The sequence below is a fragment of the Micromys minutus genome (assembly GCF_963924665.1).
Source record: "Micromys minutus genome assembly, chromosome: 24".
In the NCBI taxonomy this organism is placed as follows: domain Eukaryota; kingdom Metazoa; phylum Chordata; class Mammalia; order Rodentia; family Muridae; genus Micromys; species Micromys minutus.
In genome coordinates, this window is record NC_137959.1 from 2,452,659 (window position 1) to 2,477,456 (window position 24,798).

The 24,798-nt window shown below is 43.8% G+C and overlaps 1 protein-coding gene across 2 annotated transcripts in view; it reads left to right on the plus strand.

Moving 5' to 3' along the window:
* The first annotated feature begins 11,586 nt into the window (after positions 1-11,586).
* The window catches only part of NR3C2 (nuclear receptor subfamily 3 group C member 2), a 317,849-nt gene continuing 304,637 nt past the window's right edge, over positions 11,587-24,798 (plus strand). Inside the window, exons 1-2 of one of the 2 annotated variants that reach the window (XM_080937373.1) lie at positions 11,587-11,989; positions 19,644-21,399. In XM_080937373.1, coding sequence (XP_080793499.1) covers positions 19,646-21,399 — 1,754 coding nt within the window. In that variant the 5' untranslated portion in view covers positions 11,587-11,989; positions 19,644-19,645. Of the gene's footprint in view, positions 11,990-14,125; positions 14,279-19,643; positions 21,400-24,798 lie in introns of those variants that run through there. The other variant, XM_080937372.1, reaches the window with a different exon arrangement.

Consider the following 24,798-nt stretch of genomic DNA (forward strand, 5'->3'; position numbering starts at 1 on the left):
ATTTTTTAAATTTTTATTATTTCATTTATTTATAGTCCCTTCCTTATTCCCCCTCTCATTCCCCCCACCCACAGTGACTCATCCCATTCCTCCTAATCCTTGCCTCTGAAAGGTTGCTCCCCCTACCAGATTTTCCCTGCCCTGGGGCCTCAAGTTTCTTGAGGATTAAGCAAATCTTCTCCCACTAAGGCCTAACTAGGCAGACCTCTGCTATATTTCTGCAAGGGGCCTCAGAATGTCCACTGTATGCTCCTGGTTGGTAGCTCAGTCTCTGGCAGCTCCCTGGAGTTTGGGTAAGTTGAAACTGCTGGTCTTCCTATGGGGAAGACCCCTTAGTGTCTCCAATTCTTCCTCCAATTCAACCATAGCAGTTCCCGACTTCAGTTCAATGGGTGGGTGTTAGTGTCTGCCTCTGTCTCTGTCAGCTGCTGGCCGGGCCTCTCAGAGGACAGCCATGCCAGTGTCCCATCTGTAAGCACATCATAGCATCAGTAGTAGTGTCAGGCCTTGGTGCCCTCCCATGAGATGGGTCCCAAGTCATTGGATTCCTTCAGCCTCTTCTCCATTTTTGTCCCTGCAGTTCTTTTAGACAGGAACAGTTCTGGGTCAGAAATTTTGACTGTCAGTTAGTAACCCTGTCCCTCTGTTTGAGGCCCTGTGTATTTGCTAGAAGTGGACTTTTTGAGTTTCCTCTTCTCAATTTTGGACATTTTGTCTAAGGTCACCCCCATTGGGTCCTTACAGTCTCTCAACTCCCTTGTTTCTGGGACTTTCTAGTGGGTCCCTCCGCCTGCACCCCCACACCATACTGCTTCTCCATTCATTCTCTTGGCCCTCTGGGTGCCTCTTCTGTACCCCCTATACCTGATCCTGTTCCCCTTTCCCCTCTCCTCACTTCTCCCACTCAGATCCCTCCCTCTCTCTGCCTCCTGTGATTTTTTTCCTCCCCTTCTAAGTGGAAACATCCTCACTTGAGCCTTTCTTCTTGTGACACTTTCTACAGTCTGTGAGTTTTATCCTAGCTGTTCTGCACTTTTTGGCTAATATCAGTGAGTACACACCAAGCATGCCTCTGGGGTCTGAGTCACCTCACTCAGGATGGTATTTTCTGGTTCCATTCATTTGCTAGCAAAATTCATAATGTCCTTATTTTTAATAGCTGAGTAGTATTCCGTTGTTTAAATGAACCACATTTTTTGGATCTATTTATCAATTGAAGGACATCTGAGTTGTTGCCAGCCTCTGGCTATTAAAAATAAGGATGATATGAACATGGTAGAGCCTGTGTCCTTATTATATGTTGGAGCTTCTTTGGGATATATGCCAAGAAATGGAATAGCTGAGACTTCAGGTAGTACTATGTCTAATATTCTGAGAAACCTCCAGACTGATTTCCAGAGTGCTTGTACCAGCTTACAACCCCACCAACAGTGGAGGAGTGTTCCTCTTTCTACACATCCTTGCCAGCATCTGCTGTCACCTGAAATTTTGATCTTGGCCATTCTGATTGGTATGAGGTGACATCTCAGGGTTGTTTTGATTTGCATTTCCTTGATGACTAAGGATGCTGAGCATTTCTTTAAGTGATTCTTGGCCACTCAAGATTCTTCCATTGTGAATTCTTTGTTTAGCTCTGTACCCCATTTTGAAAATGGGTAATTTAATTTTTTGAAGGTTAACTTCTTGAGTTCTTTATATATTTTGGATATTAGCCCTCTGTCATATGTAGGGTTAGTGAATATTTTTTCCAATATGTAGGTTGCAAATTTGTCCTACTGATAGTGTCTTTTGCTTTACAGAAGATTTTAAGCTTTATAAGGTCCATTTAACAATTGCTGATCTTAGAGCATGAACCACTGGTGTTCTGTTCAGGAATTTCCTCCTGTGCCAATGAGTTCCAGGCTTTTCCCCACCTTCTCTTCTATAAGATTCAGTGTATTTAATTTTATGTTGAGGTCCTTGATCCACTTGGACTTGAGCTTGTAAAGACCACTAGCACCATTAATTGAAGATGCTTTTTTTCACCACTGTGAGTTTTTTGTTGTTGTTGTTGTTTGTTTATTTGCTTGATTGCTTGCTTGCTTCTTTCTCAAAGTTTCCATTGGGGTATGTGTGTGTGTGTGTGTGTGTGTGTGTGTGTGTGTGTGTGTGTTCCCTTGGGTCCTTGATTCTATTCCATTGACCAATCTTTCTGTTTCTATAACAATACCATGTGGTTTTTATGACTGTTGCTTTGTAGTACAGCTTGAGATCAGGGATAGTGATTCCCCTGAAAGTTCTTTTATTGTTGAGAATTGTTTTGGTTATCCTGGGTTTTTTGTTCTCCATGTGAAGAAAAGCATTGCCTTTTCCATGTTTGTAAAGAACTGTGTTGCAATTTTGATAGGGGTTGCACTGAATCTGTAGATTGCGTTTGGTAAAATGGTCATGGACAAAATGTTAATCCTACCAATACCTGAGCACTGAAGATATTTCCATCTTCTGAGGCCTTTGATTTCTTTTTTCATGCATTTGTAGCTTGTGTTATAAAGATCTTTAACTTGCTTGGTTAGAATTATACCAAGATATTTTATACTGTTTATGGCTGTTATGAATGGTGTTGTTTCCATAATTTCTTTCTCAGCCTGTTTATCATTTGTGTTAAGGATTTGTTTGAGTTAATTTTATATTCTACTACATTGCTAAAGTTGTTTATCAGCTGTATGAGTTCTCTTGTGAAATTTTGGGGATTTCTTATGCATACTATGATATCATCTACAAATAGTGATACTTTGACCTCTTCCTTTTCAAATTGCATCCCCTTGACATCCTTTTGTTGTTTAATCGCTCTGACTAGAACTTCAAATACTATATTCAATAGATAGGAAGAGAGTGGGCAACCTTGTTCTGGATTTTAGTGGAACTGCTTCTAGTTTCTATCTATTTCATTTGATGTTGGCTGTTGGTTTGCTATATATTGCTTTTATTATATTTAGGTATGTGTCATGAATTTCTGATCACTCTAAGACTTTTAACATGAAGGGGCGTTGTATTTTGTCAAAGGTCTTTGCAGCATCTAGTGAGATGATCATGTGGCTTTTTTCCTTGATTTTTTTATATAATGTATCATCTTGGTGGATTTTTATATATTAAACCATCCCTGCATTCCTGGGATGAAGCTTACTTGATCATGGTAAAAGATATTTTTGATGTGTTTCTAGATTTAGTATGTGATAATTTTATTGATTATTTGTTATTGATGTTTATAAGTGAGACTGGCCTGAAGTTCTCTTTCTTTTTGGGGACTTTGTGTGGTTTAGGTATCAAAGTAACTGTGGCTTTATAGAATAAATTAGGTAGAGTTACTTTTGTTTCCATTTTGTAGAAATGTTTGAGGATTATTGGTATTAGTTTTTCTTTGAAAGTCTGGTAGAATTCTATACTAAAGCCATTTGGCCTGTGCTTTTTGTTTGTTTGTTTGTTTGTTTGATGACTATTTCTATTTCTTTAGGGGTTATGCTTAGATAGTTTACTTTGTTTAGATCTTGGTTTAACTTTGGTACATGTTATCTATCTAGAAAACCATCCATTTCATCTAGATTTTCCAGTTTTGTTAAGCTTTTGTAGGTTCTGATGACATTTTTAATTTCCTCAGTTTCTGTTGTATCTCTCCCTTTTCATTTCTGATTTTGTTAACTTGGATACTGTCTCTGTTCCATTTAGTTAGTTTGGCTAAAGGTTTATCTATCTTGTTGATTTTCTCAAAGAACCAGCTGTTAGTTTTGTTGATTCTTTGTATTTTTCTCTGTGTTTCTACCTGGTTTATTTCAGCTCTGTATTTGAGTATTTTCTGCCCTCTACTCCTCTTGGCTGTGTTTGCATCTTCCTGTTCTAGAGTTTTCAGGTGTGCTGTTAAGTTGCTTATATGGGATCTCTTTATTTTTTATGAGAGTGCTTAGTTGTATAAATTTTCCTCTTAACACTGCTTTAATTGTGTCCCATAAATTTAAATATGGCAGTCTTCATTTTCCTTGAATTCTATAAAGTCGTTGATTTCTTTCTTTATTTCTTCCCAAACCAAATTATCATTGAGCAGAGACCTGTTTAGTTTTCCTGAGTATGTAGGCTTTCTGTTGTTTTTGTTCTCAGTCTGTGGTGATCTGATAGAAAGCATGAGGTTATTTTAATCTTTTTGTATCTGTTAAGGCTTGTTTTTATGTCCCATTACATGGTCGGTTTTGGAGAAGGTTGCATAAGGTGATGAGAAGATGTATTCTCTTGTTTTAAGATGAAATATTTGTAGGCATCTGTTAAATCTATTTGGTTCACAACCTCTAATAATTTCACTGTGTCTCTGTTGAGTTTCTGTTTGAATGACCTATCCATTTTTAAGAGTGGAATGTTGAAGTCCCCCACTATTATTGTATAAGTTTGGATGTGTGTTTGGGGCTTTAGTAATATTTCTTTTATGAATGTGGGTGCCCTTGCATTGTGGCATAGATGTTCAGAATTGAGTCTTCCTTTTGGTGGAATTTTCCTTTTATGAATATAAGGTGTCCTTCTCCATCTCATTTGATAATTTTTGGTTGAAAGTCTATTTTATTGGATATTAGAATGGCAACTCCAGCATGTTTCTTGAAACCATTTGCTTGGGGAAACTTTTTCCAGCTGTTTACTCTGAGGTAGTGTCTATCTTTGTCACTGAAGGGTGTTTCTTGTATGCGCAAAATGCTGGGTCCTATTTATGTATCCAGTCTGTTAGTTTCTGTCATTTTATTAGAGAGTTGAGTCCATTGATGTTCAGAGATATTAAAGACAAAAGATCTCATGAATTTCTAGATATTTTGGGTTAGGAGCTTTTTATACTTTGTATTTTATTTGACCGATGTGTTAAGATACTCTATCGTATTGTCTAAGCCTGGGATTCTCTCTTCTATCTCTTCAATTCTGTTCGTTCATGTTATTTTTGTTGTTGGAGGTGTTATTATGTGTGCATGACCCTCTTCTTTTGGTTTTGTTGTGAAATGTTTAATTTCTTGTGTTTTTTTCAGATGTACTTACTCTCCTTGTATTGGAGATTTTGTTCCAGTATCTTCTGTAGAGATGGATAAGCAAAAAGACATTGTTTAAATTTTGTTTTGTCATGGAATATCCTGTTTTCCCCAGCTATGGTGACTGAGAGTTTGCTGGGTATAGTAGCTTCGGTTGGCATTTGTGTTCTCTTAGGGTCTGGCTAACATCTATCAAGGATCTTTTAGCTTTGAGAATCTCTGTTGAGAAGTTTGGTGTAACTCTGATAGGTCTGCCTTTATATGTTACTTAGCCTTTTCCCCTTACAAAATTTAATATTCTTTCTTTTTTCTGTGCATTTAATGTTTTTGTTATTACATTACAAGAGTATTTTCTTTTCTGGTCCAATCTATTGGTGTTTTGTAGGCTTCTTGTACATTTTTGATTGTCTCTTTTTTTAGGTTAGGGGAGTTTTCTTCTATGATGTTATTGAAGATGTTTTCTGGCTCTTTAAGATGGGATTCTTTACTCTCTTGTATATCTATTATTCTTACATTGAATCTTTTCATTCTGTCCTAAATTTCTTGGATATTTTGGGTTAGGAGTTTTTTACACTTTGAATTTTCTTTGACCGTTGTGTCAAGATCTTCTTTGGTACCTTCGATGCCTGAGATTCCCTCTTCCATCTCGTCTATTCTGTGGGTGGTGCTTGCATCTGTAGTTCCTGTTCTCTTTCCTAGGTTTTCCATCACCAAGTTTGCCCTCATTTGTGTTTCTATTTCCATTTTTAGATCTTGAACCATTTTGTTCATTTTTTTCCCCTGCTTCATTGTATTTTCTTGTATTTCTTTAAGAAATTGGTTTCCTCTTTAAGGGCTTCTATATCTTTTTCCTGTGTTTTTCTGTATTTCTTTAAGAGAGTTATTTATATCCTCCTTAAAGGCCTCTATCATCTTTATGAAATGGGATTTAAGTCATTATCTTGCTTTCCAGGCAAGTCGATGTATCCAGGAGTTGCTGTGGTGGGAGAACTGTGTTCTCATGGTGCCAGATTGCATTGGCTTCTGTCACTTTTGGTCCTGCACTTGCCTCTGACCAACTGGTTGTCTCTGGTGCTAACTGTCCTGGGTGTCTCCAACTGGAGCTGGCCTCCTTGGAGGCAGGCAGTGCTATCTTTGGTTAGGGTGGGCCTCTTGTGATTAGAGATTAGTTTCTGGTTACTTTGGGTCTCCTGGGAGGCAGACGGACTGTGGGGTGTGGGAGGGTGATGGGCCACTGATCTGGTCTGAGTAGAGAAGTAGACCCCTAGGAAGGTGGATCTCAGCAGGGCTTGTCTGGGCTCTGTGTCTTTGGTTACTTTGGACCTCCTAGGAGGGGAGCAAGCTATGGAGTGTGTGTGGGTATCTAACCCCTGATGTGGCCTGGGTAGGAAGCAGGCCAGAAGAATGATACAGGTGGGGGAGGTGTGTCCCACTTCAGTTGGGCCCTGTGGTTGTCCCAGCTGGAGAAAGTGTTTAATGGGGATTCTCACCTGTGTCTTTGCTTACTGCAGACTTACTGGGAGGCACACAGCTCACAGTAGGAAACACTTAGCTGCCTTCCTTGGGACAAACTCACACCTGTGATTAAGCACTTGACTTGAGTAGATGACCTCTAAGTAAGATGACTCCAAAGGCTTACAAAAACAAACACACACACACACACACACACACACAATTACCTCTATTTCTCTTGTAGCAAGTCATTCAGTTTGGGAGGCCTGCACAAGGCACTGGGGAGATTTGGTTCAGTTGCTCTGCGGTGCCTTCCCTGTTGCCCCTTATCAGTTAGCGCATATACACAGTTACATGGACACACAGATAATCACACTTGCTGTCTGCTGTTTGCAGGGTCATATAGCTGACATATGAAAACCTCCCTTTCTAAGCTCTCTGGGAACAATTCTGTTCCCGTTCTCCTCCCACATAACTAGGCTCCGCCTCTTCGAAAATGCGCAACAGGAGTCTAGCACTCTCCTATTCTGATGTTTCTCGTTCTGACATGGACCACACCTTTAGGAATGGTTACCTTTATTATGTGCACACAGGTTTCAGAAGATTTAAAGTAAAAAATAATTATTAGGCCTCATTTTGTGTGGTTGCCTTACGCCTGTCTCTGTGTTTATAGCATTTCCTATTATTTCTTGTTAATGGCTAAACATTTAAATATTGAGGCACTCTTTTTGCAATCATCTTTGATAGAATAAAAAAGATTGTTGATCAAAATGTTGTCTTAGTTGTTACTGACAGCTGTTAAAATGCTGCTAAAAATATAGCCCTGGCTACTGAACGGGAGCTGTGCCCGGGATGGCCTGGTGAGAAATCTAAATGGGGTTTCATCTAGTTCCTCAGAGACAGAAGCTTGCTTCCCCAATGTGCTTCAGTGTGTGTATGTGTGGGGGAGTGGGGAGATGAATGTCTGTAGGGTGGTGTGTGTGTGCATGGTATGTGATGTGTATGTGTGTGTGCATGTGTCTGTAGTGTGTATATATATGTGCATGTGTGTATGTGTGGTGTGAAAGTGTATAGTTTGTGTGGTTTATGAATGTATACGTGTATATAGTGTATGTGGTATGTGTGTTCACTGTGTGTGGGGTGTGAGGTATATTTGTGTATGAATGTGTACATGCCTGTGTTGTGTGTGTGTGTGTGTGTGTGTGTGTGTGCTCTTGTGTGCTCGTGCACAGATGCTGAGCATTATACCACAAAACAGCCTGGTTTTCTAATGAGCACACAACCATGCAGTTATTTATGTAAGATTAGCACAGTTATTTAAAGGTGACGAATTTCCTCTACTGCACCGAGAATATATGAGAAAAGAGGAGAAAGTGAAAATATCCTTATTTTTATTAAACTACACTGTTCTAAGTTCCTTCCCCCTTTCAGCTACTGTACATTAATTCTAAATTTAGGCCTTCGGTGTGGGCCCAATGAAATCTGATTTGCTTCTAATAATATGGCACATTCACCGTGATGTGTGTGCTGTTTGGTGCTCTCCTATCTTGAAAGCTGGCCATAGAAATGAAGGAAGTTTGTGAATTTTCCATTTAAACTGCCTGAAAATGGAATAAAGGTAGACAGATAAATCAATCTGTAAATGAATTCCACATTAATTATTCAAATTAGTGCATAATGAAAGCTAAAACAAATGTTCTAAATAGCATAGAAAATTGAGTTTGGGCAACTTTGGATATCAGCAAAATCTCTAATATGTTCTGTATTTATCTTCCAGTTTGCAATGTCTTCCTTGCTCACAGTGTTTATAAACTGTAAAGTGTGTTTTGCAATAAACAGTGAAGCTGGATGTGATGTCATTGTCTTCTCCATCTCTCTCTGACTCCACACTCCTCTAGTTTCCCTATCTTTCTCAACTCTTTCCAACAGCTGGTAAGAGACAGGGGGGGAGGGGAAAGCTTAAACAAACTAACAAAGAACACATAAATAACAGCAACATGGCTAGGCTCGTTAATGAAGTTAATTATAACTAAATGCTTTTGCCTTTATCTTTAAAAAGAAACTATTTAAGACAAATAAACAAATACACACTTAACTTTCTTGTCAGCCAATAAAGACATAAGAAGAAAGATATGTTCAATTTGGGGTGAGAGGAATTTTCCAATTTATAATTCCTCCCCATTTTCAGCTGTTGAGGAAATGGATTGGAAGCAGGGAACTAAGGGTGGCTCTGTTCAAGTTAAAGCAAAGCTAGGCAGGATTTTTTCCAACACAAACTTAGATATTAGGCTTTGTTTCTGAAGTTACATAATAGAGGATGTGATGTCACACATGTAAATTGCAAAAGCTGAGTCGTGCACTTTACTGTGGCAAACCTCAGGGAGTTTGACACTAATGGGATGGGGGAGGGAGGTGTCCTCAGGTTCAGCCTGTGAATGTACTCTCCTTGTCAAAAGGGAGAGAGAGATGTCTGGGGCTGCCTGAGGCTTGAAGAAGTTTGGCAGCTAAGTAGGAGACAGAGTGATAGTTCTCTGTGATTGTCCATGTCTTAATTTTTTATCTCTTTTTCAAAAGATATTGAAATTTCCATCTTTTTGCAAAGAACAACTAAGCTTGTCTAAGGGGTTGGGAAGAACAAACTTGGTTAGAAGATGCCTTTTTCAATGGCGTCCTTTTCCAAAGCTAGACACACACTGCAGCTGACAGGACTCATTACTGGTGAACTTGCAAATGACTCTACCCCTCACACCCTAAGCCCTGTGTTTTCTCCTTCTCCTGGGGTTCCAACAGATGGGCACTGGTGGGCTAGTCCCATCAAAAGCAATGCCACCTTTCCACCATCCTGCACAAGGAGGTGTGGCACTGAACTCCAGATCTGTTGTCTTCTCAGACTGTCCCCAAAGCAAGATTATGCAAGGAAAACGTAATATTCAGAGAAAAATAGAACAACCTAAAACTTTGCCTATGGACAATTGCAAGATCCTCTAAATTTCTCCCCAGAAATAAGAGAAACTGACATATATGACCCCTCTATTTTGGCCCATAAGGGTTTCAAAGGAGTATGTATGTATGCATGCATAAAATCTTAGATCTTAATATCAAACAACACTAAAGGCAGAGCAGATAAAAATTTGCAAATTTGCAAAGTGGCCAAATTAACAACTTAAGAAAATTCTCCTAAATTTCTAAAATGTTGCAGTTATTATAACTTCGTTTTATGGTGTACTTTTATCACATCATCCGGATTTAAAAGAATTGATTAGCGTCGTGATGGGAGCACATGGGGAAGGACTTCTTCTGTTACATTTACTCTAAATGGGAAGGGAACATCCAAGCCTAACATGTTAATCTCGTCAAAGCAATCTTCATTGTCTCAGTTATAATAAATGCTGGCTCTTGTTCATCTAATGTTTTACTATGAACAAAATTCAAACATATAAGAAAGTTGGAGAAAACTCTTTCGTAGTGGCGACTTGATTCTTCCATTATTATATACTATGTACACATGTCATACATATCACATATATGTATATGTGCATGTATGTGTACATGCACACACATATCCCCAATACTGTTCACTTAACCAATTCATCACTATCAATCCATCTTATTTTTGAGACATTTCCAGTCTGCCAACAGCGGTATACTTCTAAATTGTCCTTTTTAAAGTTAGCTAAATATAAGTTTAAATTTTATTATCAATTATATAAAACATTTTCTTGATCTCACCTAAGACATACCTTCACAAAAGTTAACCTAGAAGACAGTTTTACAAATAAAAAGCAGAAAAAGAAGTGTTCTGCCTCGTGTCAAGAAGCCTGGAAGAGCCACCAAAGAACTGAGGTGTGTCAACGCTGTGGGTGGTGGAGCAGCCAAGTTTGCCATGGGACTGTGGAAATGGGGTTGGAGAAAGGCAGAGGTTATTTGAACAGGCCGGTTACATTTTGAATGGCGACCCGCGACTTTCACAGCTAGATGGGAAGAAATTGGGGAGAGGCTTAGGAAACCTTGGAAGGAGTGCCAAACCAGAAAAGAGGATTGTGAGGTCAATTCCCGAATTTATTTAACTCCTTCCTAAAAAAGCAAGCAAGCAGGTGAGCTTGAACTACTAGTGACACTAGTCTCTCCCGCCCCTCAGACTTCCAACCAGGCGTGTGAAACGGTGCACTGGAAGAGTCTTGAGCAGAGGGTATCACGCACACCCGCGAGTGCGCGTGAAAACGGGAGCGCGCACTTACATACACCGGGCTGGGGTGACCAGAGTGTCTTGGGGTGAGAGGCTAGGACTCGTCAAAAGCTGGCGAGTGAGAAGGCGCCTGTGCCAAGAGAACCCCAGGATAGCAGCTCGGGCTCTGTCCTTCTCCCACCGCCACGTGCCCGCGCCGCGCCGCCCGGCCAGGGAGCCCGCCTTTCACTTTCGCATCTGCGTAGGTGTCTGCCCGGGCGGGCGCGAGGGCGCGGGGGCGCGCGGGGCGGCGCGGGGGCGCGCGACGGGGGAGGATTGCAGCCGCTCTCCCCTTCCTGGGCCCGCTGCGCTCCCGGCGGCCGCTATCGGAGGGGGGGGCGGTCGCTTCCCACGCGCCCTGGTGCGCAGACACCCCAGCCCGCCTGGTCCCCCCCCCCCCCACGGTGGGGGTAGGGCAGCGGACCCAAGAGCTGTCTCACTGGGTGGGCAGCGGAGGCGCAGCAAAGAAACTTTTCCCTCCTGGCCCGCTCTTGGTCTTCCAGCCCTCCGGTCCCTATCCTGTGGCACCTGCACCTGAGGCCAGGCGCCAGGTCAGGGCCGAGTGTGGGGACCCGCGAAGAGAAGCATACAGGGTGCGTGCACTGGGGTTCCGTTTTCCCTTGGCCTTCTTGCTGTCAGTGGCTGGGGTTCCGACGACCGCCACCAGCACCCCTTTCTCCAACCAGCGGGTGGCAGGACCGCTGGACTGCCTCATACTGCTAGTGAGGGTGTGACCCGGGGAGGGGGCCACGGCGCCGCGGGCTCCCCCTGCGGCTGCCCCCCACAAACGCACACACACACACACACACACACACACACACACACACACACACCGCTCTGTCGCCTGAGCTGTCACCAGCCACCCCAGCCCTGGCAGGGGGCGCGGAGAGCCGCGCTTCCCTGCTGCGGGCGCGGGTTCTTACCGCTGGACTGACGGGCTCCCGGGACCTCCACAGTCACCGCAGGGCGAACCAGCAGCCCTGGAGACCCGCCGGCCCCAGGCCGGGCTGCCACTGCTGGGGACCGGCGGGTGCCCGCAGCCCCCTCGGCGCGATTTAGTGCCTCCGGCTCGCCGGCTCGCCGCCGCCAACAGGGTATCTACACTGTGGCTCTGATACTCTGCCCACCGTCAGTAGGGCAGCTGCCAGGATTGCTATCCTCTCCATCCTCATTGCCGATCAGCCGGTTTTGGACTTGCCGGCGGTGGCGGCAGCGGCGGAGGCGGCGGGAGTCTCGCTGCCCCCCTCCCCCGCCCCAGCCTCCCTACCATGTCCTAGAAAAGGTGAGTGCAGCGACTGTCACTTTGCACTGACAGTAGCAGAAGGGGGCCGGGAAGCTCAAGGGAGGCCCCGGGGTGGCGGGGCCAGCGCAGAGGGCAAAGGAAGCTGGCTGGCTCGAGGAGGTGGGCTGCGGGCAGTAGGCCAGGTACCCGCTAGGCCGGCGCGGGACAAGGGTGCCCGGAGGCCGGCGAGCGCGCAGCGGCTGCTCCGCGCCGTTCTAACCTAGATTTTGCAAAGAGCTTCGATCCAAGGCAAGACCAGTCCTCCTTAAAGGGGGTAAAAACTTAGTAAAAAGAGCCGGGTCCATTTCTTTAATAACGAATAGTTCTGCCACACTGGCTGAGCTGCAGCCGCTGCTGCTTGGCGAGCCCGGGCCGCCGGGTCCGGGACTCCCCTAGCTCCAGCTCGCCACCCGTGCGCGGCCCCGGGCGTGATCGATGCTGAGAGTGCTCGCCTGGCGCGCGTGACAGCTACCCTCCCGGGAAAGTTGGGACACTCGGCTGGGGATTCGTGCTTGTAGGGGTTCCAGGACCCGCTCCACGCCGGGACTGTTGGGCACTGGAGTCCGGAGTCCCAACCAGCTTGCAGGCTCCGCTGCAGTCCCCTTTGCCTCTGGGGAGTGTCCTGAGAGTTCCAGTTTCCTTGGGCTTGGGATCCGGGATCCTGAGGCTTAACAAACTGTAAGGAAAGGAGGGGCCTTTGGGCACAAGGTGCCCTCCTCCTCCTGGGGCTTCAGCTCCTGGAAAACGAGGGTGAGCCTGAAGCTGCACAGCTGCCGCTGGCGGCCTGCGGGTCGCCAAGGGCCAGGGGACCAGATTTAGGTGTGTACGTCACTGGCGCTGACTCCCAGCCAGCAGGGGAGTCCAAAGCCGAACCTCAAACCAGTTTAAAAGTCCTTAGAAATTAAAGTTAAGGAGTCCATCTTTCGGCTTAGCAAGGGCAGTGCTTAGGTGGGCGGGAAGGAAATCGGGGTGGGGGTGAAGGAAGGGGGTCAGAATTTCTTCGCGCAGACGTACGATCCTTAGAAAATAGTTTTAGTGCACTCCCCTCCTTCAGTATGCCTGCCACAAATATGCGCACCCCTTCCACACATTATAAAGTGAATATCCTCGATAGTAAGCTTTCTTGCATATTGAACTAGTGGAAAAATCCAGTACTAAAGTAGTAAGTACAGTAACAAAATTATCGGGCGTCTCAGCTCTTGACCCTGGCACCTTTTTTTTTTTTTTTTTTTTTTTTTTTTTTTGGCAGGGGGTGGGGTGGGAGGAAGGCTGTGTTTAAAGGGGCTTGGCTGCACTAAAAGCACCCGCTTTTCCTGCGTGGTAAAAACAAGGAAACTGAAATCGAGAGGGAACGAGATCCTCTGGCTCTCCAACCGCGGAGATTACAGCTGCTCGTCGGGGAGGTAACTCTGAGACCTGGAGGGGGCGGGGAGCAGAGCTTTAGAGGTCCCGGGGACGCCCACCCGATCAGTCCAGGGCCGAGGACGCTGTGGGAGGCGCCGGGGTGTGCGCCGCTGCGGCTCACCTGGCGCTGCAGGTGGAGAAAGCGAGGGCACAGCATCTAGGCTGCTCTCGCGTCATCACGCTTTCCCCTTCTCTCCAGACTGCCTGTGGTCCACCGAGGGGATAGTTTGGTAGGTGAGAGCAAGTTTGGGGCGAAGAAGCGGAGTGTGCTAAAGGGTAGCGTGTGCAGGGGTGTCCGGGGTCCGAGCCGGCCACTTCCAGGAGCCGGGAGAACTCGCCGCCTCTGCGGCTTTAAGGAAGCTGCGGAGTCCGGGCTGTGTCGCAGCAACTTTGTATCAGTCATGTCGCCCGCCTGGTGACTGACAGCCCCGATTGCCCAATGAGAAACGCGCTTGGCCCGCACAGCGTGGAGCCTTGTTTCCCCCTTGGCCAATGGAAATGGCTCCGGCGGGCGGGACAGCGACCTGAACTTTCTGGACATGTGACCCGGTTTAAAAGGGCCGGCTTTCCACTCCCCCCACGGGGCTTTCGCCCGCCCCCTCCTCTTGGCCCGCCCTGGCCCTGCCCCTGACCCCTCCCCTCAGCTCCTGCGCACCCAGGGTGTCATTGGGCCCGGGAGAAGGGAGCCAACTTCAGGCTGCTAAGAGGAAGCCGGTGCAAGTCACCTGGGCGCCAGCGCTTCTATCCGGCTCTCCTGCTGCAGGGAGAGCGGCACTTGCTGGCCTGGATGTGGTTGGATGTAGGGGGGCTCCGCAGCAGGGGTGTCGTGGTGGTGACAAGCGCTGCAACAGGTAGACCGCGAGAGGACGACCCTGGCCGCGGCAGGTGTGTAGGGGTGCGCAGTGGGGCGCCTCCGGTCCAGCCTGGTATGCAGCCGTGGCAAGGGTGGCTTGCACTTTGCAGGGAGAAGCCGCTGCGTAATCGGGAGGCACAGTCAGTATGGTTCTGTGTGCTTGTTGTTTTGTTTTGGTTTTTCACCCCCCAGCCCCCCCCCCCCCCCCCCGGCCGGCTGAGGACTATTTTGGGAAAGTTTGGCCACTTTGGATAAATGCCCTCTAAAGAGCGGCTTTTAATCGCCTTTGGCAGTGGGCGGTCTACCACCCTCCCCTTTCCCCCCAAAATGAATTTTAGATCGTTTTGCTCTTGCAAATTTTAAAGGACGTTTGAATAATGTTTCTTTCATCTATCAGCTGCGGAAGCTTCTTAGTCTGAGTGGGAGGTGTAGCCGATAAGGACAGCTGAAGGAGCTAGATCAACGTAGATCTTGTATGAACGGGGTCTGGAAAATCTTGTGATCCCGTTCCTTTATATTTAGGGAAACTCTGGGGGATTCTTAGGACAGGAACGGACAGGGGATGAAGCTGCTATTGGTGGCATCCTTGTCCTGATGGGCTTTACATACATTGCTTTTCCTGCTGAATTTTTAAAAGACGAGGTTTATATTATAATGCTTCATCATACCATCTGCTTTATTTATTTATTATACCATAGTTCGGAAAACTTTTACTAGCAGAAGAGTTATTAAAGCCGCTGAGTTTTAAAGGCACCAAGCTGCATCTTAACATTGCGGATCTTGTAGTAATGATAACAACGTTCTCTATCTGCGTCGTCCTCCCTTGGAGCTTTCATTTCCACGTTTGACATCATAGCATGCTACCTACTATGTGTGTCATGAAATACTTTCAGAACTTTAGGCGGGGAGTGACTAAAGCTAAAGCAAAGCTTCTTCCTTTATGGAAGAGGTAGTTTTGCTAAAGGAAAAGAGAATAAGAGCTGATGTGGTTCATTGGGCCAGGCCAGTGAACAGAACTCATGTGTGCTTAGCTCTAACTGGTTCTCCCGCTCTCTTAGGTGACCTTGGCAGGTTTATCCCTCATCTCTAAGAGGGGAAGGTAACAGTCCCGAAGAGCACAGGAACTAAAACTAGTTGTTTCCTGAAGTTCTCTGCATCCTAAAGCAGCCCCCAAGACTGGGTTTCTAGTTTGCCACTTGATGACAGTAAGATAACTGGGGGGGGGAGTTGCGGGGGGGGGGGAGATGCCATTAAGAAGGGGAGCATTAAAAGTGAAAGTTTTTAGAAAAGATACAAATTCCCAAGAATTTTTAGTAATTCCTGGGGGTGGGGAGAAGCTACTGTCTTATGGAATAGGGCAATTTGTGAAACAAAGTTTTAAAGTCTGTTTCCTTTGTGCCAATAGTATTTAAGGATTTTTTTTTTCTCCTGCACTTTAGAGAGATTTATAGACCTGGCATATGGCTCACTTAGGACAGTAGTAACAAGTGCACCTCAGGATATTAGTGGGTCCTTTGCATACATATATGTAAACATGAGCACGTGCATGTGTGCGTGCGCGCGCGCACACACACACACACACACACACACACACACACAAAGCCTATTAGTGCTCTCCCTTATTTATGTGGATACTTTTGTTTCTTTTCCATGAAAACAAAGGTTTAAATGGCCCAAGAGTCTTTAGAATGGTGCTTAGTGGGAAGCTTCGAGGTTTGGTTTTCCCGAAGCTAAGTAGTCGTGGGACTCCTGCTTTATTTTTATTCTTAGGGCACAAAACCGTTCCCTTTAACCTCAAGATAAGGTTTTATGAGGATCATACTCATCACATGTTTCCTTAGTTCTCACTGGAAAGTTCGGGTTGACTGACTACTCTTCAAAGCCTTGGTCATTATATCAATTCTAAGAAGCCAACCCCAGTTTCCTGGACAACACAGGAAATAAATTTCTAACCTAACTCATTTGTTTATAAAAAATCTAACTAAAATAATAACCAAGAAGAACTCACCATAAAATATTTCAGTAATCCTATTTTAAAAACATCTGATCTTAGAAACAGTGTTTATAGGGAAAGCAGTCATGTGCCAACTGCTGCCCACCCTTCTGTGTTGGTTGCCAACCTTTACTGTTTCCTTTGAGAGGTGGGTGAGGTTGACAGATGAACACCTTGAACAAAGCCAATTTAGAGTTCAGCAAAGCCTCTGGCAAATTCTTCCTTTCAATAGCTCAGTGAAATCCAGCTGGCCGTAGGAGAATGTGAGAGTTCAGGGTTTGGAGAACCAGGTCTTGGGGAGTTGAGATCAGCTATCTGATGTTAGCCAACAAGGTGCTTCCCTGTAGAGAGAAACTGGCTGGTGCCCACTGCCTTTCTGACGGGTTCTACTATGAGCTTTTGACAGGTTTGTAGACCTGGCATATGGCTCATTTAGGCAAGAGTGACAAGATCCCTGTGGAATATTAGTACGTCCTCTGAACAACAATTATTTCAGGCGGTGCTGGATTAAAAACACAGTACTTTATGCATTTTTAAATATCCCAGGGAATTTGGAATCCAGATTTTCACCGTGAGACCCCATAGGTATCCACCTATCTCAGAAGACACTTGGGCTGGTGAAGTTCTGAAGAAGGGTCTGGATAAGGATCCCCTTCAGACTCAGGGCAAACAGTCCTGTTGCTTAGAACAGAGGGGAGGTTGAAGGCTACAGCTCTCTACAGCTATAGGAGTGCTGTGGAAGCCTTGTAATGAGGAAGCAAAGGGACCGTCCCCTGAAGGCCTTTCCGGAGCTCAAGGTGCAGAGAGCAGGAAAGGAATGTGAGTTTGGTGATGGAGAGTGAGATGGGAATGCACAAAGGGTTCTCTCTGAACACGCATAGAGTTCTTCTGACGGTGAATTGATCTGAACTAGAAATCCATGTATCTAGCTGTGTCCGTCTGTCTTTGGTATGGGGAGAGCAGAATGGCCTCTGTACAAACAGGAGCAGCATGCAATGGTTTGCAGTGTGTTTTTCTACCTGACGAGTCTTCAGAAGAGTAAAAAATCTCCATTAGTAGCAAAGATTTTGGTTTCAGGTGTGTGTGTGTGTGTGTGTGTGTGTGTGTGTATTTCAACTTTTACTGGTTTTGTCCATATTTTCTTTTCTTTTTGGCTGAAATTACCCGATAACTATGTCAATCTTTGTGATTTGATTTATTTTCTACTTTTTAGAAATTGATTTTTGATTAAGAATTAATAGAATAATGTTCTTTAAGTGAAAGCATGCTACATAATTGGTAGGTTTTAAAGGTCATAAATTGGGTATTGATTATAGTATAATAGTTAAACATTTTTATTTGCACTTTACTATCCATCTGGGACACCATGGTATAGCCGATATTTTCTAACTACTCATAATTTAAAATCTACTGTAGACTACAGAGAAGTCAGGGGCAGCTGTAATACGCAGGTGACTTGTACATTACGTTTCATTATGGAGCCTTGTGATATGCGATAGCAATAATTTAGTGAAGTCATTATACGGTTTGTATTGCTAATTTAACTTCTGTAGTAAAGGACTTCCTAGTCGGGTTTTTTTTTTTTTTTTTTTTTTTTTTTTTAATAAGCAGAGAGTTGGGGAGAACAGCTGGAGGTAAAACAGAGAGGCGGAAGGTCTGGAGGTTTTCTATCTGAAGAAACGCACACTTGGCAGGACATATAGATCTGAATATATATGCAGGTGTGATTTTTAATACTAAGATGTACGGATAAGATTTTCTGCACTGAATACATTCTTGTCAAATATTTCTTTAAAGTGATCTGTTTCTTTACAGCAGTTGCCCAGGGATGAGTTTTGCTCTTTAGGGACATTTGCTCATATGCAGACTTTTTTTTTTTAGGGTGGTTCTCTTAGCATCTCAGCATTTAGTGGGTACGAGACAGAGATCCTGTTTAACATACGCCAGTGCATAGGGCAGCCTCCACAATAAACAAAATTATCTGCCTGTAAGTTCCTTAAGACCCAAGTTGAGAAACTCTGGTAAATAGAGAGAACAGAGGTCAGATTTCAGCTCTTCACACTGCTGTGTGGCCAGCACCACAGTGTTTCTTCACAGATTTCTGCTTTTGTGTATAGGTTAGTTTGTAAGTTTAAATAATATATCAGAAAGACTCGTAATAGTGTGATGAATTACATAGCATATAATAATTCTGCATACACAGTCTATTGTAATCTGTTCATGAACTGAATTTATCGATTACAGCAGAGGGAAATGGATGTATATTGACAGCATCGCCAGGCTCCTTTAAAATAGAAATTAGGCCTCGTTGCTTCTTGTTGTTGTTATTGTTGTTTTATTTTCTTGGTTTTAGGGGGGGGGGTTTGTTTTACTACAGATTAATGACTGTTCTTAAGCCCAGGATGTGGTAAGTGCTGAAGACATATTTCTGAGTAAATGCTTAAATGACCAGGTGCCCTTCATAATCTTCCTCCATTCACGGTTGAGAGAAACATGGACGACTCAGATAGAGGTGTTGCTGGGCCAGGAAGCTTGTTAAAATTGTTTCCTGACAAGAGCGAGCCAGATGCTGCTGACCTGTGTGGCAGCAGCTCTGATCCACCTTCCAAGTCAGTTCATGTGAACCCACACCTTTCAGAAGTGGCTCTATACTAATTGAATTGACATCATTAATAGAAGAAATTATATATACTAAATATATAAGATCAAGAAAGTCCTACTGTTTTAGAAACAGTTCACCAATGACATTTTCTATGACTATTTGTTTGGGAAGCATATATTTGGAAACAACTTTAATTGCATTTTCATATCATTTATAGCATTATTTATATAATAATATGTATTTGGTCATGTGGAAGGCAGCTTTCAGATAATCCAAAATTTCCCAAGACTTTGGAGTCCTAAAGTCAGTTGTGTGATTGCTTTGTTTTGGTGTATGAAGGGTTAGTTTTTACTGGCGAAAGCTAGAGTGAAGAGGGGTAGAGGCGGGTCCCAAGGAAACGCTGCCCGAGTTAGTTTTAATTGTTGTTGTTGTTGTCTCCATGCTTTTGGTTTTATCTAATCGCCCATATTCCTTTCGGATGGTATTGAATATTACTTAATATTCAAGTATGTTACCATTTGTAAATTTTCTTTACAAATTATCAAGGCTCTATTATAGTGAAATATATTGAGACACAGAATTGCATTTAGTTCTTCTTCTGGCTTCTGAAGAAATTAGATTTGATCTTCTGTTTGTGTGGGATAGTATGTCAGCACCCAAGAAGGTATATTTTAATGCAACTAGAAATACTGTTTATGTTAAGTCGAAGATAAATTGTAGCTCAATAGATGCAATTTTAGACTGTCTTGAGATAATACTGCTGTTCCTGCCTCTAACATTTGAATATAAATCTGTTTGTTAGCTATGGAAACCAAAGGCTACCACAGTCTCCCTGAAGGCCTAGATATGGAAAGGCGCTGGAGTCAAGTGTCTCAGACCTTGGAGCGTTCGTCACTTGGACCTGCAGAGAGGACCAATGAGAATGGCTACATGGACATTGTCAACGTCAGCTGCGTTTCCGGTGCTATTCCGAACAACAGTACTCAAGGAAGCAGCAAAGAAAAACACGAGTTACTCCCTTGCCTTCAACAAGACAATAGTCGGTCTGGGATTTTGCCATCAGATATCAAAACTGAGCTGGAATCCAAGGAACTTTCAGCCACGGTGGCTGAGTCCATGGGTTTATACATGGATTCTGTGAGAGATGCGGAGTACGCTTACGATCAGCAGAACCAACAAGGAAGCCTGAGCCCGGCAAAGATTTATCAAAACATGGAGCAGCTGGTCAAGTTTTACAAAGAGAATGGCCATAGGTCCTCCACACTGAATGCTATAAGCAGGCCTTTGAGGTCATTCCTGCCTGATTCCGCGGCCGCCATGAACGGTGGGGCCTTGCGTGCCATCGTTAAGAGCCCAGTCATCTGTCATGAGAAGAGTCCCTCTGTTTGCAGCCCACTGAACATGTCTTCGGTATGCAGCCCCGCAGGCCTCAACTCCACGTCGTCCTCCACAGCAAGCTTTGGCACTTTCCCAGTGCAAAGTCCGGTCACTCAAGGAACCTCACTGACATGCTCCCCGAGTGCTGAAAACAGAGGTTCAAGGTCACACAGCCCCGCACATGCGAGCAACGTGGGCTCCCCTCTTTCAAGTCCATTAAGCAGCATGAAATCCCCGATTTCCAGCTCACCAAGTCACTGCAGTGTAAAATCTCCAGTCTCCAGTCCAAACAACGTCCCTCTGCGCTCCTCTGTGTCCAGCCCGGCAAATCTCAATAACTCAAGGTGCTCTGTTTCCAGCCCTTCCAACACCAACAACAGATCCACACTCTCCAGCCCGACAGCCAGCACAGTGGGGTCCATCGGCAGCCCCATCAGCAATGCCTTCAGCTATAGCACTTCAGGCGTTTCTGCTGGAGCAGGTGCCATCCAGGATGTAATTCCTAGTCCAGACACCCACGAGAAAGGTGCTCACGACGTTCCTTTCCCTAAGACAGAGGAAGTCGAGAAAGCCATTTCCAATGGTGTGACTGGTCAGCTCAACATTGTCCAGTACATAAAATCAGAACCAGACGGGGCTTTCAGCAGTTCCTGCCTAGGAGGAAACAGCAAGATCAACCCCAGTTCTCCGTTCTCTGTACCAATAAAGCAAGAGTCAAGCAAGCACTCATGTTCAGGCGCCTCTTTTAAAGGGAACCCCACGGTCAACCCATTTCCATTCATGGATGGCTCATACTTTTCCTTTATGGATGATAAAGACTATTATTCCCTATCAGGAATCTTAGGACCTCCTGTGCCGGGCTTTGATGGCAACTGTGAGGGCAGTGCATTCCCAGTGGGGATTAAACAAGAACCAGATGATGGGAGCTATTACCCTGAAACCAGCATCCCATCATCTGCCATCGTTGGTGTGAATTCGGGTGGACAGTCTTTTCACTACAGGATTGGTGCTCAAGGTACAATATCTTTATCACGGTCACCTAGAGACCAATCTTTCCAACACTTGAGTTCCTTTCCACCCGTCAATACATTAGTAGAGTCATGGAAACCACATGGTGACCTGTCATCGAGGAGAAGTGATGGGTATTCAGTCCTAGAGTACATTCCAGAAAACGTGTCAAGGTAAGTTGATTTGCTTCGTAAGATCCTAACTCTGATATCCCCCTTTTTACCCACCCCAAACCCCCTCTGAAAACCGTGGCTTTGTAAATTGGTACAGCTTGTCTTTATTTTTGTGATGGAGAAATTGAGACACATTTTAAGGTGTCGCTGTTTTATTTTAAGGAGGGTCACTTGGTGCTCCTTCTTGGGTTACTAATAAAGCACTATGTTTGAAGTAGAGGAACAAAATATGCTTTAAGATCTTCTAGAAGGTGGGTGTGTCTTTGAAGAAACACACACACACACACACACACATGCACACACATGCACACACATGCATCTTTCTATCTTCTCTTTTAGGTATTTGGAAAATGTTTGTTTTCTACTACCAGTCCGTATATTTATGCAAGGAGGCTAGTGTTCATCCCCCTTTACGTTTGCTGGTTCACTAAGACGGTATCAAATTCCTTCCTCATGGTCTTAGTCTCCGTTTTATAGTAAAATTCTTTACTAATTACTTCAATAGTTATGAGAAAACAGACCCACAAATCTGTTACCTACAAGCTTCCTTCTCTCTCACTGTATCAGAGGGATGCCTCATGGTGGGGGGGGGGGGGACACGGGTAAGGCTAATTATGTGAAAGTTGTGGTTCCTTGTTCAAATAAATTGTTTCCTTAACTGTGAGGACGGTTACAGACTTGGCCATCTAAAAGCACTTAGCGGACAATCTTACTTTTTTAAATGTTAGAAATGAAACCTATCACCATAGGTTTAAATTGGTACATGTATACGGTATGCATTCTGCAAGAAGACATACTGTTTACTGTAAAATATGTCCTGGTTTTCTTGATTTAGAGACTGTGTTGGATATGTTTATAAAAACAAGGAAGAGGTTGCAGATGTGAGTGTAAAGGGTGGTTCTTGTTTGTGTAGTGAGTACTTGCATCGGACTTTGCTTCAATTCTGGTTTATTACCTGGATGTGGTAAGTGAGCCTTTTGTGGACTACAGCAAGCATAACTTTTCTGACCACGGCTTAATCCTTTGACATCCAAGGACATGTGGATATTTCTCTTCATTTCCTTAAATCTTTATTGCGTGAAAAATATGTCCATCTTATTAACAGAAGATAGGGCATATCTATAGGCTCATACCTTCTACTGTTTTTCTAAAACAAACCAAAACTCTATCTGTATGAGGGTTTTTTCCTTATCAGTAGCTCAAATCCTTCTCTTCTTGCTTTTATAGAAGCAAATGTCCCGTAAAGAATACATTCTTTACAGTTCTTCATAGCACAAAGTGTCATATTCACTGTGGGTCTCAGTCCCCTCCTGATTACTCAGGAGACCATATCCCCAGACTTATCATGGGTCTCGGCATCCAGTCTGTGCTCATGTGCATTGGAGGTGTTGGCTTCCTCCTGTGAGTACAGTACAAGGGGTCCTTCCTGCTCTTGCGTTTGCCGGTTTTGTGTCAGTTAAGATTAAGCTTCCCATATTTCATTGTAAAATTTTTAGTGTTGCTTGATGTCCTGTAGGTTGATAAGTCTTTACAACTTTCTCTGGAGAAGGTCAGCCAAGCCTGTTTGTTTTGCTCATTTTAAGAAGGTGGGCTCAAGGATCAGCGGGTATGTGGGCTGTTTTCTAGATTTTGGTACCAATGATATAATGATATAATCTATGTTTCATCACTGGTCCCATTCTTTGTATCTTTTTGGACAAAAATCTGATTTTTCTCATTTTTTTCACTTCTGATGATAATATCCCATTTCAAGTAATATTGGATAAATTAAAGAATTGATGATTGTGATACATCAAGGCTGTGCACATTTATTGCCTCTAGGTCTTAATAATATCCCTTCTCTTTGGATAAAGCCTATTTTTAAAATTTCCGAGTATGATTGGGGGTGTTTTAAGACCTTTCCAAGGAGGACCATGAAGTCATACATTGTGAGTGGAAGGTGAGCCGTGGGTATTCATGTAGCAATGTGTGACTAGCTTGGGTTGGCTCAGTTTCCACATAGTGCCTGTTCGCCATTCGCCATCAACAAGACAGCACTGGGTGTCAGATTTTCTCTGGCATCCCAAAGAATCATGCCATAAGGATCCTAACAGACCAGGAAAGCACCTTCCTGTTTCTAGGAAATCCATGTGTGAGCTATACTTTGTTTTTTCACATGCATGGAACAAATCATTTGTCAATGTTGATATGGGAGTTAATATGAAAATCTAGTTCTCATATTTAAGGAAGACAGTAGACATTCCAGGGGAAAAATGGTCAACTTCTTCACCAAAGTTTTTCACTTTTATTAAGTTATTATTTACAAACTTATGTTTATATTAGTATGTGATAGTTTTCTATGAGTTATATAGCATTTTCTGCTTATAATGTATTTTTCTTTTATAATTCACATAAACAAATTCTTTTAAATTATTTTTTGGATCTTTGGTACTTTTTTGATTTGAGAGCTGTCTACCATCTAACCTGGCCTTAGACTCACTGACTTCAGCCCTCTAGATGCTGAGGAAGCAGTGTGTACCACCAGGCTCCCCTGCTCCCCTGCAACTTGTTAAGAACAAGAATGGAGGTGGAGGAGTTTCTAGCCTAGAAGCTGATCATGGCTGGTTTGCTCACTGTTCTCCACTAGGTCTGAAACTTGAAAGGCAATGTAATTTGCATTGGCTTACTGGGTACTGTCTGGAAAGAGGATCCTTCCAAATAAGAAAAGGGACTGTCACCCAGATTCTTCCTTTAGGCTGACAGAAGCGAGCTCTGGCCATGAACTGCATACTGTCTTCACTGTGTGGGCATTCTGTGGGAGCAGTGACGAAAGTCATTTCTTGTTAATCATTTCCAGTGAAGGGGCTGAGTTCCAAGTTGTAAAGCAAATTATGACAAAGCGAAATGTAAAGCCTCAGGGTGGACACTGGACCTGGTGTGTCTGTGGGTTAGAGTTTCCTGTCAGCCTCAGAGCAAATAAAACTGTGACCTCGGTGAGTCATTATCTCCCAGGCCTCAGTTTCTTTGTTTCAAAGTGAGGGAGTCAAACGTGACTCTCTGAAGTCTGTCTGGTAAAGTCGCAGAGATTCCCTTTGGAGGATCAAAAGAGTTTCTTCTAATAAACTATTAATCTGATCTCAAATAATTTTGTTTTATACACATCTCTCTAAATATACCCTTATCTGGGTGAAACAATCTTTGTCATGTCAAAGTGAGTATAGGTGGGGTGACCTCTCACTGAGAAGTTGGGGTGTTTTTTAGCCCTATTTTTAATCCATTATTTCCTTTTATAAAATTCGACATCTTCTATGAATTCCTTGTTCTTTTTATTTGCGTTATTCCTCTGCTCACTCGGGTCATTGTGTTGACACAACACTGGCTGACTATGGCAATAACCATAGTCACGTTGATAGGCTCATA